At 36.9% G+C, this 14,983-nt stretch overlaps 1 protein-coding gene across 1 annotated transcript in view; it reads left to right on the top strand.

Annotated features, from left to right (window-relative positions):
* TMEM131 (transmembrane protein 131) overlaps positions 1–14,983 on the top strand; it is a 93,618-nt gene that overhangs the window by 44,612 nt on the left and 34,023 nt on the right. Inside the window, 9 exon segments of the mRNA XM_009866088.1 lie at positions 177–293; positions 1,111–1,233; positions 1,927–2,007; positions 4,914–5,064; positions 5,183–5,239; positions 6,219–6,280; positions 12,117–12,225; positions 14,062–14,170; positions 14,967–14,983. The exon segment at positions 14,967–14,983 is cut by the window's right edge and continues 17 nt beyond it. Of these exon segments, the coding sequence (XP_009864390.1) occupies positions 177–293; positions 1,111–1,233; positions 1,927–2,007; positions 4,914–5,064; positions 5,183–5,239; positions 6,219–6,280; positions 12,117–12,225; positions 14,062–14,170; positions 14,967–14,983 (826 nt within the window).

Raw genomic sequence — 14,983 nt, 5'->3', positions numbered from 1 at the left:
TTTTTATTTGTCTAAAACCTGTACTTTTTTTTTTCTCCCTAAATCTGCAGTAGACTTTCTAACTTATGTTTTCCCCAAAGAACACATGGAGATCTTTTGTAGCATAAGAACTATTGTTCATCTGCAGGGTGGAATGCCTTCACTGAACAGTTTTACTTGTGGTTTCTTTTTTTCAGAAAATTCTTCCAGGAGGGAATACATCCTTTGATGTAGTTTTCCTTGCAAGAGTAGTTGGAAATGTAGAGAACACTTTATTTATTAACACTTCTAATCATGGGGTATTTACTTACCAGGTAAGAGAATTACACTCTTTAAGAAAAAGTTGTGAAGTGTTAAACAACCAGAGCAGTATCTATTATGGCATGCTTAACAATCCAAGGATATTTGCACAATATATCAGCCTGGTTGAGGAAGTTTCCATCCCTGTTGCTTGTTGTAACACGGAAGTATACTGCTGTAAATATCTGTAGGACAGCACTGTAAGCCAGATTGATGAAATTACATAAGGATTAAAATCCTCCCAAGGAAATTTATGTGTTTGTTACTTTAGCGGCCTGTTGCAGTGATCTAGCTCATTCCTTAGCTCTGTGCTCATCTGATCCAGTGACAAGACAGTGTTATTCATTAAGCTGGCAAAAAATTGCTCACTTAAGATTGAGAAAGATAAACGAGACAGACAAATCTGAAAAGTGAGAGAAGTCCTCTTGTCTAAAGAATATGACTTCTTACTCTGGCAATGTTTTGAAAATAACAATAAAAATACTTCCCATATGGATACTATGTTCCATAATGGTATAATTAAAGGATATTTCTCATTTTTTTAACCTTTAGGTGGTATCTAGCATTTCAGAGTATCAGAAAAAAAGATGGTATTTTGACTTCCTGTGTTCTAACTATGTCAGTGGAAGTAGTAGCTATGAGAAATAGCCTTTAACTGCAAACTAAACCAGTTTCTTTATTTCGGCACTTTAGCATGGTGCTGGTTTTGAGTGTTTGGCTAGAAGTATAGTCTAAAGCAAATAGATAGATTACAAAAAATGGTGCATATATGTTAGGGTCTGCAACAATTACATACAGCTACTTGAGCTTGGTTTTCTTTTTCTGAACCAGGTGTTTGGCATTGGAGTTCCGAACCCGTATCGATTGCGCCCATTTATTGGGGCACGAGTTCCTGTAAATAGCAGTTTTTCTCCTATAATAAATATACATAACCCTCACAGTGAACCTTTGCAGGTGAGCCTAAGAGAAAACTATTAAATACTCACTTATGTTTACGATATTAAACTAAATTTTGTTTATATTGATACTACTTACAATTCTGTTTGAACTTTAAATCTTTATTTTGCAGTAATTATGACCATTTTAAAAAAGGAAATTGCACAGAAGAACCTCAATTTAGCAAATTAAGAAATCTACAATTTCTAGAACAACTGATTTGCATTTAAACAGAAAAAAATTCGTGTAACGTGAAAAACTTGGCCTCATAGCTTTAAACTTCACTGGTAATAAATAAAAATATTGAAGTAAATGAAGTAAAATAGATCTCATGGTTTTAATCAAGGTGTGTCTCTGAGCTTCCTCCTGCGTGTCTTGCAGAGCATAAGGTGTCTTTACAGTGTACTCTAGTGTGTAATGTGGCAAGCATTCTTATGTTAGGGCAGGGCCGATATCTGGCCACAACCAAACAAGTAAATTAATTGTCCGCAGATAAATGTGATCCCATTCTGTTAAGGGATCCACAAATTGTGAAATGCTAAAGAAAGCACATGAAGTGTAGAACTAGTAAATGGCTAGATTGTGATAAAAAGCGTATTTATAAGTGATCTAATAGTTGCTAACACATGCCGTTGCACATTATAACACCCGATAACTAAACTGGAGTCCCTTTCAAGTCGAGAGCTAACAGTTTCCTGTTATCCACCTCAGGTGGTAGAAATGTATTCCAGTGGAGGTGATCTCCATTTAGAACTTCCGACAGGTCAACAAGGAGGTACAAGGAAGCTGTGGGTGAGTAGTCACGTGTTCCAGCATTCATTGTAGTTGTTTTGGGATGGTTTGATATGATTTTAGTGTGGTTTTTGGTTGGTTTTTTTTTACCAACTTTGTTTCTTGTCATGTAATCCTTCAAAGTTAAAAAATCCATAAAAATTGAAATGGTAACAAGGTCTGCTAATTGTATGGTAATAGGAATTGAAGGAAAGGTTTAATTAAAAGAAGCCATCTGTACTGAGCTATGTTTTTTTGAAATGAGAGGAGTCAGATGATTCCCAGCAGAATGAATTACACATACCTAAGCATTCAGGACAGTGTAGTCCTTCTGATGGCCTTGACCTGGATCTAACCCATGGGAAAAAAATATGGAAGTCATTTTTAACCTGAGAAAGTCCTTCCTACAAATCACTATGAATGCATACATGGGTTGAAAAAGCAGCTGAATGAACTTAGGGAAGAAGATGCTATTAAAGACTACTAAGTAAAAGAGCAGTGCGTTTAGCTGCGATAAATCCCTAGATCATAAGTTAGGAGTGGCTGAAACTGTTCTGGAAAATATTCCTACATGCGTGCCCTGCAGTTGCTCTTTACTCCTCATGTCTGCAGGAGACGGGGTCGTGGGCTGGATGGTCTCACAGTCTGCCCTATTAAATCTGTTTTATTGTGTTCTTCATCTTTCGGTAAAATGAATTTTAGAGACATCCTGAAAGTAAAGTTTCAGCTCTGTGCTGTATATCACACTCTTGGTAATGTCCAACCAGATAGAAAACCTGTTTCCCTCTGTAATTAGAATTAAACCCTTTTTTGATGACTTTTTTATTTTCTCGGAGAGCCTTTAAAGTCATCGTGTTCCACGACTTGACTCTTGCTCGAGTGTGTCATTACAGTCACTGACAGTTACATCTGTTGTACTGAGTAAAGCTAGAATATTTCCAAGTAAGCTAAGAAGGGTGATCACAAAGCTCAATTCCTGGCTTTTCTGGAGAAAGTCCCTGAGAATGGCAGTGTCTTAGTTTTACGTACAAAAATTGCAAACAAGTGAGTATGAATACAGATCACGAGCATTTTTAAAACTGCGGTGGAAACAGACGCTGAGGGTTAGATGTAAACATTAGTATGGATTAAAAAATCAAGGTCCTAGTGTTTTGTCACCGTTTTATTCACATGACATTGCTTCTAAAGATAGCTACTTCCGTGTTGCCAAAAGAACTCAAGGGGAATGTTGAATTCTGTAGCCATTAGTAGATACTTAGCAAACACGTTAGAGCCACAAATGAAAGAATAGAAGATTTTCTGGTTTAATTCCGGTTCTCTTTCTTGAGCATGTAGCTTTTCAGTTTCTCTGAGCCAGATTGCTGGTTAAAGCAGTGATGTATGTGCATGTGAAAGCTTCCAGTGTCTTGCATAGAAAGGCAATTAGGTTAATAATAGTCAGCACTAATCCACGTTTTTCTTATCAACCATTGGTATTTCAAAACAATAAAACAACTAAAAGAAGTTAAATCAGTAGGAGGAAACCCCCAGATATATCATTATATTGGCTACATCAAGAGCTGCACTGCGGTTAAAAAAGCTGCGAAGTAGAAATTATTTGAAATCCTGTGATGATAATTTGACAAATGGATGTACATCATAGTCTGAAATTGCTTTGATGCCGAATATTTAGATAACTGGATGAAGCTGCCTCTATATGCAGAAGTATTTTTGTAATCTCTGTTCGGTGTTACTTCAGGGACCTGACAAACTTTGGTTCTCTGGTTACACATATGGAAGAGTCAAATCACTTTGGACCATTAATGAATGGCCACATTATGTTAGGTCTATGAATAAATGAGAAAACAGAACTTGAAAGCTTCTTAGTTCACGGATTCATCAAGCAGGAGCAGTAGAAACTAGTTGCTTGATATTCAACAGTTTTCACGGTACATCTACAGTCATTGTGCCATGGAAAATGTGAGTAGGTGTGAGTTTGTACTACAGAAAGCTCAGAAGACACGTATAAGACAGTCAGCACCTGTAAGGATTATGTCCTGTCCAGTTTCCTTCAAAACCTAAAAAAGCTGTCAGCGGAAAGAACATCAATCGATTCAAAGACTACTCAACAAAAATTCCTACTTTCTGCTACATTTATTTGCATTTAAATTGGAAGAAGCTCCAAATTTCAAATCAAAGTTTTCATCTTCTGTTTAAAAATAAAAAAGAAGAAAAATAGAAAATAAGGAGAAAAAAACAGTTCCACTGCCCTTCTCTAGTGTGATGGGGAAGAGAATGCAATGTTACTATTTCAGCTGTGGTTCTGAAGCTCCTCTTGTGCTGCAGTTGTGTCCAGCAAATACAGGAAGAGTTGTCTTTCAAACCCTGAATGTGGCTTGGAACTGATGGAATAGCTTGGTACAGAAACTAAAACGTGTTTTGTCATTTTGCTTTAAATTGCTTTGTGACTAATAAGCCTTTAGCCTCACAGGCTTCTGGTTACTTCTGCACTATTTCAGTTTGTGTTTAGCTCTGAAACTGCATACCTTGTGTCTGCTTTGGAGAAAATACAGTCACAATATGCAAAACTCGTATTTGATGTTACTGCACTCAATAACATTTTTATTAATAGATTTTGCTTGTTGGTGGATTCTGACAATTTGGTCTATTGTCTTTTTTACCACAATTTTAATACAAAAACTTAATCAAATGGGATGTGAAACTTCTCTTGCATATATCGATTTTCAATCAGTGTCATATTTGATTATCACACCTATCCTTACTAAAATGACTGGTAATTTTAATAACATGCAACCTAGCTCTTACGACTGTTGCAGTTTTTTCTCTTAATGCGATTATACTTAATTCTTCTGTTGTAATTTTTTGTTGTGGCGTCTTTTTTTTTATAATTGCTGCACTCTTACAAATGTGCTTTGATTATTTGTCAGGAAATACCTCCCTATGAAACAAAAGGAGTGATGAGAGCCAGCTTTTCTTCAAGAGAAGCAGATAACCACACAGCCTTCATTAGAATAAAAACAAATGCCTCAGACAACACAGAATTTATAATTCTCCCTGTTGAAGTAGAAGTTACAACAGGTTTGTAGAAAAGTGGTTGAGTTTGATTGGTTGGTTTTGTTTTATTTTTAAGTTATTCAGCTTAATTACCTTATAGTATAATAAGAAAATGGTAACTTTTTTTTTTTTTTTCTTAAAGCACCAGGAATTTATTCATCAACAGAAATGCTAGATTTTGGTACACTACGAACGCAAGGTAACCTGTACTTCAGGTCTCAAAAGTATTTATGGGGGTGGGGAACCCAGTTATCTTTGTATTAGTCAGGGTTGCTTGTGGAATGACACTTTTCAAAAGCCAGAGTTTCAAAAGCAGGGTAGCAGTGTGTCACAACGGTGTACAAATGCATTCACCTGCAAGTGTACTTTAGATGTGTACAGGCAAAGAGGAGTTTGCACGTCTAGCTCTAAGTCTGGTAATAAATTTGGTCTGACACAGTTGTGCTTTAGCTAGTGTGAAAATCATTGCCAGTTTCCTTAATTTGTGAACTTGTTTCCAAAGAATGCTTTACATCTGTATAAGTTTTAATAATTTAATAATTTAATAATTTTTTAATGTCACAGGGAATAGTGTGACAGGGAATAGTGTGCAAACTTAATCAACTTCATTACTTAGATCTTTTTTGCCTTCTTTTTTGAAGTGCCGTTTACACATTTGTGCCTTACATTTTAAGTTCATGTTGTTTACTGAAACAAAAAGTAATATATATATGGCAGAAAGTAGTAAAACTGAAGGTATCTTTTGAAACTGTGCAAGGGACTCGTTACTGAAGAAAAACAGTATATATATATTTCAACTATAAAAAGGTAGCTTCTGAAGTACTTTTCCTTACAAATTACTTAACATTTAAAGCTTTTTAAATACGGTTAGTTCCTGCCGAATATTGGTGCATCTGGCAAAGTCATTCATTGTAATATTTTAGCCTGATCGTTTCTTGTGTTAGAAATATGAGTGGTTAGGTGAAGCATGTAATAATAACTAATACACAAAAATACAATTTTTAAGTGCGTCAGATTCTTGGGAATAGATATTTTGACTGGCTGTTTTGTCATGTTAGTCTTTTTAACACTTGAGAATACTGGATTCATATGTGAAGCCAGCTAGTGCAGATGACTTTGTATAAGGTTCTTCTGTTAAAATAGCCTAATAGCCAGGTGTGTTTTTTGTTCTTTAACAGATCTGCCAAAAATTTTAAATCTCCATTTATTAAATTCAGGAACAAAAGATGTGCCAATTACAGTAAGTTTTATTTCCTTTCAATTTAAAACTTTCTACTTGGATTTATTTTCTCTCATAAAAAATTATCATTCACAGGTTCACCATGTAGTGTTCAGAATTAGAAGCTAGATGATATATGACTGAAAACGTAACTTAATAGTAAGACAAATGATCTATATGCACAGTACAATTCCTTTGCTCCATAGCCTTCTTTGAATGGCCATTTCAGCATTTATAGGTTGTGCCTGCAATATCTGAGCCTCCGGAAGCTTTTTGTACCTGAGAAGAGTAACTCCTGTTCAGTGAATGAGAGATTAATGCAGAGCCCGCGGGATCCTTTATCCTCATCACACACTCCATGAGAGCGTATTAGGTGGTTGCCCGACATAATCTTTCAAGATGAGCGAAGAGTGGCTTTCAAGAGCAGACTGTAAAATGACCCTTGTTTTCTTGAGGTTATCTGCTTTGTAGTTTAAAGTAAGGAAAAAGCCTGCAAACACTCTAGAGCCTCTTCCAGTGAGGTCACTGCAGCTGCACATGAAGTGCAGCCAGCTTCAGAATTCTCAGCTGTGGATTTTTTGCTTTCTATTTTTGCAGAATATTGGCTCCAGTCTGGTAATCTGCCTTTGTTCATTTATACGTTTTTCCTGTGTCATTTTTCTCATTGCTCACTGTTTTTCTCACCTTCGTGTCTTCCTCGTTCTCCAGATATAGTTGTATATCTTGTCCTAGTGCACATCAAAAAGTGTTGAAGTGTTGAAAAGAAACCAGAGGAGCCAGAAGAATGACTGAAGGATTGGCAGAAGTTTCTTGCTGAGCTGTTGGAGAGCATTTCTTTATTGTTAAAGCTTATAGCTGTACGGAATAGGATTTTAATAGTAGAGGTCTAACAAAAACCTAAGATACTGGAAGCTGAGGCTAGATGGATTTAAACTAGAAATAGGACATATTTTTTGCAATGAAGATAACTTTCCACTATGATAATAGTCCATTGCAGTGCTTACTAAGTTGTCATTCACTAGTAATTTTCAAGTTGAAACTTGCAGTATAGCGTAAACAGAGTTCAGTTAATTGAAGTCCTAATGCTTATTGCATTAATGAGGTCAGATGATCCTATAAGGTCTCTCGTGGCCTTCAAAGTTATGAACCAGCTTCCTTGGGGGTTTTTATTTTTAAAAAAAGACCTGTATGTGATTTTTACAATCAGAGGGTCGGTAAATTTATTAAGTTATTTTTCCAGCTATGTCTGCTGTTTTGTAGCATGTCCACTTTTTGTATTTGCCATAGAGACAGTTTATTGTACATAAGCTTGTTTTTTGTTGGTTTGTTTCTTGGGGTTTTTTAAGTGTGTAATAACACTTTTTGAGTACCATGCAAATGAAAATCTGTTCAAACCACCAGTATCCCTTCTAATATCTGATAACATAGTACCTAATTCATACTCCTTCATTAAAAATCCAGCTACCCATTTTTTTTAAGCTATGATCTTATGACTATAGACTGCAATCTAATGGAAGGCCATCATTCGATAACCATTATACATGTCATGACAGAACCTTTCCAGATGGATTATTCTTTTACAGTGTATCAAAGCAGTAAATTTGATGGTCCTAAAGCTTCTAGGGCTCACTTTTGCAATGATAAAGTTACCACATAGGTCCAGCCATGATGTATTTCTCAGTGCACCACGTATGGCACATCAGTTTGACAAAGAGGAGGCTGAGAGGGCATCTCATCATGCTCTACAGTTACTTGAAAGGACGTTGTAGAGAGGTTGGTGCTGGTCTCTTCTCACAGGTAATTAGGGACAGAACCAGGGGGAATGGTTGCAAGTTGCAACAGGGCAAGTTTAGGCTGGACATGAGGAAGAAATTCTTCATGGAAAGAATGGTCAGACACTGGAACAGACTGCCTAGGGAGGTGGTTGAGTCGCCATCCCTGGATGTGTTCAAGTGTCGTTTAGATGGGGTGTTGGGTGATATGGTTTAGGGGTGAGCTTGTAGTGTAGGGTCAATGGTTGGGCTTGATGATCCCAAGGGTCTTTTCCAACCTGAATTGTTCTATGCTTCTATGAAGTCAGTTGTTCTTCTCATTAAGGCACAACTTTCCTGTGAAGTTTGTGACCTTTCTAGTGTTTGAAACACTGTGAATTGCTGCTGCTCTGCCTATGAAGGAATTTCAAAGTGGTAAGCAAGAGTAAAGAATTTGTGGAAGGAATCTGACGAGTAGCTTACTTTTAGGAAAGCTTGAGAAGTTTATTTCTGGCCCTTTAGAGCTAGAGTTTAAAAGCAGTGAGACAGAGCTCTGTGGCAAATTTCATCTTAATGTCAGAAGAAAAGGCCAAGGCTATATTTAGCATATATTTAAGCTGGGTGCTGGAAGAACTAAGTATCTTCAGGTCATCTATGCATGAGAGACTGCTAATACTGTTGCCAGAGTTGTAGTTTTTCTGCCTTTAAGTACTTAGTCATGCTCTGGTTCAACAAATTGGTTGAGGAAAATAAGAGTAAGATACCTGACTTTACTTTTTGAGTTCTGAAACTCTTTATAAAAACTTCCTTAATTATATTTTTAAGGTTTTCTCCATTGTTAGGGAGAATCATGTTTGTTTCATGACTGGGTGAACTGTTGTCGTGCTGCAATGATTAAGCTATGCTGCCGAAAATCTAGTAAATATAGATTGTTGAACACTTTTATCCCTTCTCTAGAACGAAAATATTTCTGTTTCCATAAGGCAGTTTAAGCCCATTTGATTGCTGAGGGCAGTTTAAGCCCATTTGATTGCTGAAAGCAAAGGCACACTTTATGCATCAAACACGATGAGGAGCTCAGATTTTAAAGAACCAGGAACTTCAGGACAGCCATATATTGAAGCTGAATTCTATCAGTGTTTGTCCCTGAAAATATTAACTTGCTTCTGTCACAATTCATATGCTTCAGCTTTTTTTTTCTCTTACCAATCTGCAGGAAGTAGTTTACTTCTGCATTATGTTTTCAGTCTGCAGATTTGAGTGCACACATCTCAAAGTTGTCAAGGGAAAGTTACCTTAAAGCATTAAAATCTAGTAGTAGTTTATTCCACGGCTATTGTGGATGGGGCTTTATGGTGAAAGTGAGCTTGAGTTAATTGGGTGTCCCTGTTTAAACTGAAGGGCAAGTTATTACTGACAAAATAATTGTGTCTGTAAAGCGAGTAAAACAGTACAGAGTGGTTCTGACACTAATGGAACCAGCCTTAGTCTGCTGCCTGTAGCCACAGGGCTTTTTCCTCTCACAGCAGGGTCGCTGTGTCTTTACTATCTGTAAGCAAAAGTCTACAGCCTGCTCAGTCTTCAGAGCAATATGCTAGGTGGGCAAGACAAAACTATATGTGGGAGCCTGCTGACAGGTAAATAGTATGGATGAACATGCGCCAGTGTTTCAACTCATACTCTTCTTTAGTACATTAGAAATAGGCTGAGAGTCCTTAAACCTTCAAAGTCTTTCACAGTAACTGCTGCAATAGCACAAAGTTTTCTCCCTGCTCTGTGTTCTCTAGAACATATAAGGTCCTCATTTTCTGCTCATATGCTTCTGCTCTTATGCTAAATATCAAATATGTCTTCATACAGCAGGATCAGAAATCTTGACTGGGGCACTCCATGGGAGAGCCATATGTTACTGAAGCTTGTCTCTTTTAATTTTTTTCTTCCCTACAGAAGTTGCTCTTAGGAGATTTTCTGAGAAAACTGCTGGTATCTGATTCTTGGTGGAATGTGTTTGACACATATTTTTGTGACCTGTCCATGTTTGATGTTTCTTAAGACACATCTCAGGACAAGTTCTGATTGGGCTTTATTTGAAATAGGTTTAAATTTGAGGAAAGAGCAGTGATTCTTAAGTGTTTGTTTCTCCTTTAGTTGTCTTAATTCTATATTTCCTTTTATAGCATGTAATCAAGAAATAAATTAGTCATATATATGCTGTAGTTAAGAAATTTTCAAGAAAACTGTAAATTCCTTCCTTAACTAAATTCAGTAGCTGTAGGGATTTTTGAGTTTGTTACATTTATGGTTTAAGAGATGCACCTCTGAAGCCTGCCATTTTTCTGGCAACAGAATATCCTTTTAGATATTTTTGGTTTTCTAAATGAAATCAGCATGATTTCAAACTTCAATAATTAAAAAACAGCGTATTGCATGAAAATAGCTACTAGAAATGGCTATCCTTTCTGCTATGCAAAAGTTCTGAACCTGATTACAGCTTTGGTTTCATCTGCTTTTTTTAAAAAAAGCCCTCTTAAAGACACCTGAGGATCTCAGTTTTGTAGTATGGATTTCATTAGAAGAAAATTGTGATAATTATGAATTGACTTGTGAGGAAAAATAGCAAATATCTACACCATGTGTATACAGTTGGTTGACAAAGGTCGGTACTATAAATCCAAAATTCAGAACTTGTAGTGGAGTTAACGGAGATCAGTGCTGCTTGTTTCCTCTAAGGATCACATGATCTGTAAAGGTTAGTTACATATGTACCATTTTATGGCTTTAATTTACAATCAAAAACAGCTTAGCGTGGAAGAACTGCAACTGGTTTGTACCACTAGCTGCCTGCCTTGTTGCCCTCTGACCAAGAAAGGCTCAGCTGCTTCTGAAGCAAGTGCGAAACCTCTGCAGCCCAGCAGAAGGCAAACCAGCACTCATTTCGGTTTCCTTAATACAGCACCCTGTAATTGGCAGTGGCTCAACAGCTGCTACATAAGCAGCTGAGCTGTTCTTACAACAGAAGACAGCTGGGGAGGAGGAATCATGGCAGCCATCCTAATTCTAAGCAAAGATAAGAGCATTTAAATGCTCTGTGCCCAGTTTCTCTCAGTGTAGTCTAGATAAAGAGGTTGCTAGCAACCTTCATGAAGTCTTCAGATGTTGACATGGACTCCATAATCCTGCTGCATAGCAGTGAGTATCTCTACAAATCAGCTCTGGCTAATAACTGACACAATTGCTCTTCTAGTAATGCCCAATTTACCTTTTCTGTTTAGTTTAAAACAGTAATCCTCACGTACACAAGGTGATCTTGTAAAGCATAGGTATTCAGTGAGTGTGTAGATTGGTATATTGAGCGTGTAGTGTTGTTGTACAACAAGAGAGTAGATTTAGACTAGACATTAGGAAGAAGTTCTTCGCTATGAGGGTGGTGAAACACTGGCACAGGTTGCCCAGAGAAGCTGTGGCTGCTCCCTCCCTGGAAGTGCTCAAGGCCAGGCTGGACGACGGGGCTTGGAGCAACCTGGTCTGGTGGGGGCAGGGGGTTGGAACTAGGTGATCTTTAAGTTTCCTTCCAACCCAAACCATGCTGAGGTTCTGTAAGTGTCATCTCATATTTACAAACCCTTCTCTATACAGTTAATATTTGGTTTTTTTCTTGTGGCAGCTCTGCAGACTTAGCATGGGGTCAGAGACAAGGTAGATGACTGTATTATCACCGGTAATTACAGAAGTCAATTAACAGTTTTGTTAATGAGCGTACCAGAAACACATAGTCTAACTTTTGTAACCTTGCAGCATTAAGAGTAAAAAACAAATCTTAATTTAAATAAACTGCTTTTTTTTCTATTTTATTAACATATATCTGGCCATACTATCAATTCCTCCAGTATTCCCAAGGAGAACTCTGTGTTGCCCGCTTTCCTGCACACTGAGCCATTTGCAAGACCTGAAAAAAACTCTAAAGCCTTTTATAATGCTGCTTTGACACAGGAAAGACAGACCTGTAAGAACTCAGCCAAAACTAGTTGCAATTGTATCACGTGACGGCTGCACAGTGTATTAAAAATGGTAAATTTACCGGTGCTTCATATTTTGATTGTTTGCAGAGCGTTAGACCTACACCACAGAATGAAGCTATAACAGTACATTTCAAGCCAGTTACGTTAAAAGCCTCTGAAAGTAAATATACCAAAGTTGCAAGTATTAGCTTTGATGGTAAGTACTATTCCTCTTAGAACTTTTCAAGTGCTTCTTAAAAATTCAAGAAGTTTCAGCAAGTTGTTTCTTTCTCTTAACGAAATGGTATATGTTGTTTTGAGAACGAAATGGGATTTTTGTACCTGGAAGTTTTTCTAACTTATTTCTGAAGGGATTGTCTCCAATCATAATCAGTAAGTAAATTAGGCTGGTAAATGCTAGTGAGAAGGAATTCTTAATTCTTCTACTAAACATAAGCAGCATTCTTATGTATTGTCTTATTTAGAATGTATTGTAGGCATTTCTTTTTTGAGAAATCCTAACAAACTAGGACATGTTCCTCACAGTAATGTATATTAGAGGAGAATATATCTCTTGGATTGCCCTTTCATTCTTCCAAAGCTTAAAATAGAATCTAAAATCCTAGTGAAAAAAAAATTAGTTTATGCTGGAATGTCCATGGAAGTAGGGTTCTGTCATACTCTTGAGAACCTTACTGTGAAATCTGGCTTACTTTATTTTGCTGTCTTGAATTCATATTAAAGAAAAAGGGAGGCAAAGGTGGAAAAACCTTACTGGTACTTTTCCTACCAAGATATGTGTGCTGGTACTGACTTTATTTTATATCTTTATTGAAAGAGGTGTTGGTTTCTTTTTTTTTCCTACATAGTACAACTGTAAATACTGTGCTGACGTTTTGTAGAAAAGCATCTCCATTTTCATAGAGACTTTAATGAACTGTCAGACCTGTTGGTGCTATAAGTCTTTCTGCCTCAATCGCCTAAAAATGGAAGTTTATAGATGCAATATGTTACATTTCAGGTAGACATAAATTCAGAAGTTTTATGGGTGAAGAGAAAAGAAGTGATCTTTATTATTGTTATTTATTGATTAGCACTTCAGGTATTTAGTAGCTTACGGTTTATAAGACGAGTGAAGTATGTTTTAGCCTATAAATGAATTCTGAAATAGCCAAATTCTATCAACCTGGATTTGGTCATATGTTCAGATTTTGAAACTGGAGAGAATTGTTATATGAGGACCTACTGACTAATATACAGTAGATCTTGGAAGGAATGGTAGTTTGGGAAAAATGCCCAGTCGAGCTGCTTAATGTGTTTAAGGGATTGACTCGGTGAGTTCATTTCAGTGAAGCAGCCAGCCCTAAATATTTACTGTTCCATCTGTCCTAATGCATGCAGGGACTGTAGGGGCTGGTAATATTTGAATCCCTTGACTTTTTCAGGCGATATTGCTACCTGGCTAACATTGCTTGTTCTGTGATCTTGGAGCAGAGCTGTGAGCATCGTTCTTGGTGCTTGGGTAGTTTGGGTTCTTAGATGGATTCTGATTCTCTTTCTGTGAAGTTTAGCATGCCTTTGATTTCTTTGTTATTAAAATGTTGCTGCACTCCTGGCCCAAAGTCCTGCTTGACTGGTAGTTCTAGTAAGGAGCCCAGCCACCTTGAAAAGTTTCTGGTTTGTTACTGGGATAGGCATATTCCATACTCTTAAGTGGGAAATTCAGCTCACCTGGGACCTGAATTATCCTCTGGACATGTCCAAGTTAGTTATTTGACAGCAACACCCAGGCTTCCCTATCCTAGATAAGCTTACTAACTCAGGCAGGTCAGCTAGCTGGTGTTAGAGGGGAGAAATTGGGAACTCAGATCTCTTACTTCCTAGATGTACATGTCAGTTGCTTATTGAAATTTCTCTAAGATACACTTTTCTCTTCCATTATACTTCATTTCTAGGCTAGATCTGTGCTTTTATTCTTCCACTTATGCTAGTCTAATCTAATGGATCATTTTTTTCTGTCCTCTCTGTTGAACTTATGTTCTTGTGTGTACAGCATCAAAAGCGAAAAAAGCTTCTCAGTCTTCTGGGAAAATAACTGTTAAAGCGAAAGAGAAGAGCTACTCCAAACTTGAAATACCGTATCAAGCAGAAGTGTTGGACGGGTAAGCTTAATGAAACCTAGCTGAAAAACTAAATGCTGTAAATTAGTTGTTGTGGCAGGGAATTGAGCCTTTTTAGGGCATAAGGGGACATAAAGAGGTTTTCTGAATCTGGAGCTCATTTAGAACTGCAATTAGTTGTTTGAATTTTTCTGGTTTTGCACTAGTTGATGAGGTAGCCTTAGTAATGCATAAGCTGGTTTTGAGGCTTGAGTTCAGAGTGACACTAGCAAGTTGTTTTTCAGAACAATTGAAGGCTGGAGATGAGACATTTTAAAGAAGCAATGTTGGAAATCTTTCCAGTTTTGCATTTGCTGTTCTATCACTATATAAACTAAGGGTAGAGAAAGTATTTCTGATTTTAAGCAAACTGAAGAACTGACAGCACTTCCTTATTTTTTGTTACTAATTTACAAAGTATGACTAAGTTGACTTCAAAATTAGTGTTGAAATAAGGTGCTACTTTATCAACAGATCTGACAAACTACTTTAAAGGCAAACAAACTAAAACCTTTTGTGTTGCAGACGCCTAGTTTGGTTAATAAGGAATATGTGTGATTTGCAAACTGTCTGGGTGCTTCCTTTTTGTCCTCCTAATATGCTGATACACGTATTTGCTTATCTCGTTTAAATTACTTTATTTTCAATGTCCCTATAGTCCTAATAACATAGTTTTAGCATGCAGTTGAATATATACCTGTTTTGCTGTTGAACTGAATGAATTCTTGTCTTTTGTGTAAGAAAACCCTCTCCATGTTTGAGAAAATTTTCTTCTTCTCATACTGTTTTCTTTTAATAGATACTTAGGATTCGATC

Source organism: Apaloderma vittatum, unplaced genomic scaffold (genome assembly GCF_000703405.1).
Source record: "Apaloderma vittatum isolate BGI_N311 unplaced genomic scaffold, ASM70340v1 scaffold543, whole genome shotgun sequence".
Taxonomy (NCBI): Eukaryota; Metazoa; Chordata; class Aves; order Trogoniformes; family Trogonidae; genus Apaloderma; species Apaloderma vittatum.
The sequence above is the reverse complement of the archived record's forward strand: the minus strand, read 5'-3'. Positions and strand labels throughout refer to the sequence as shown.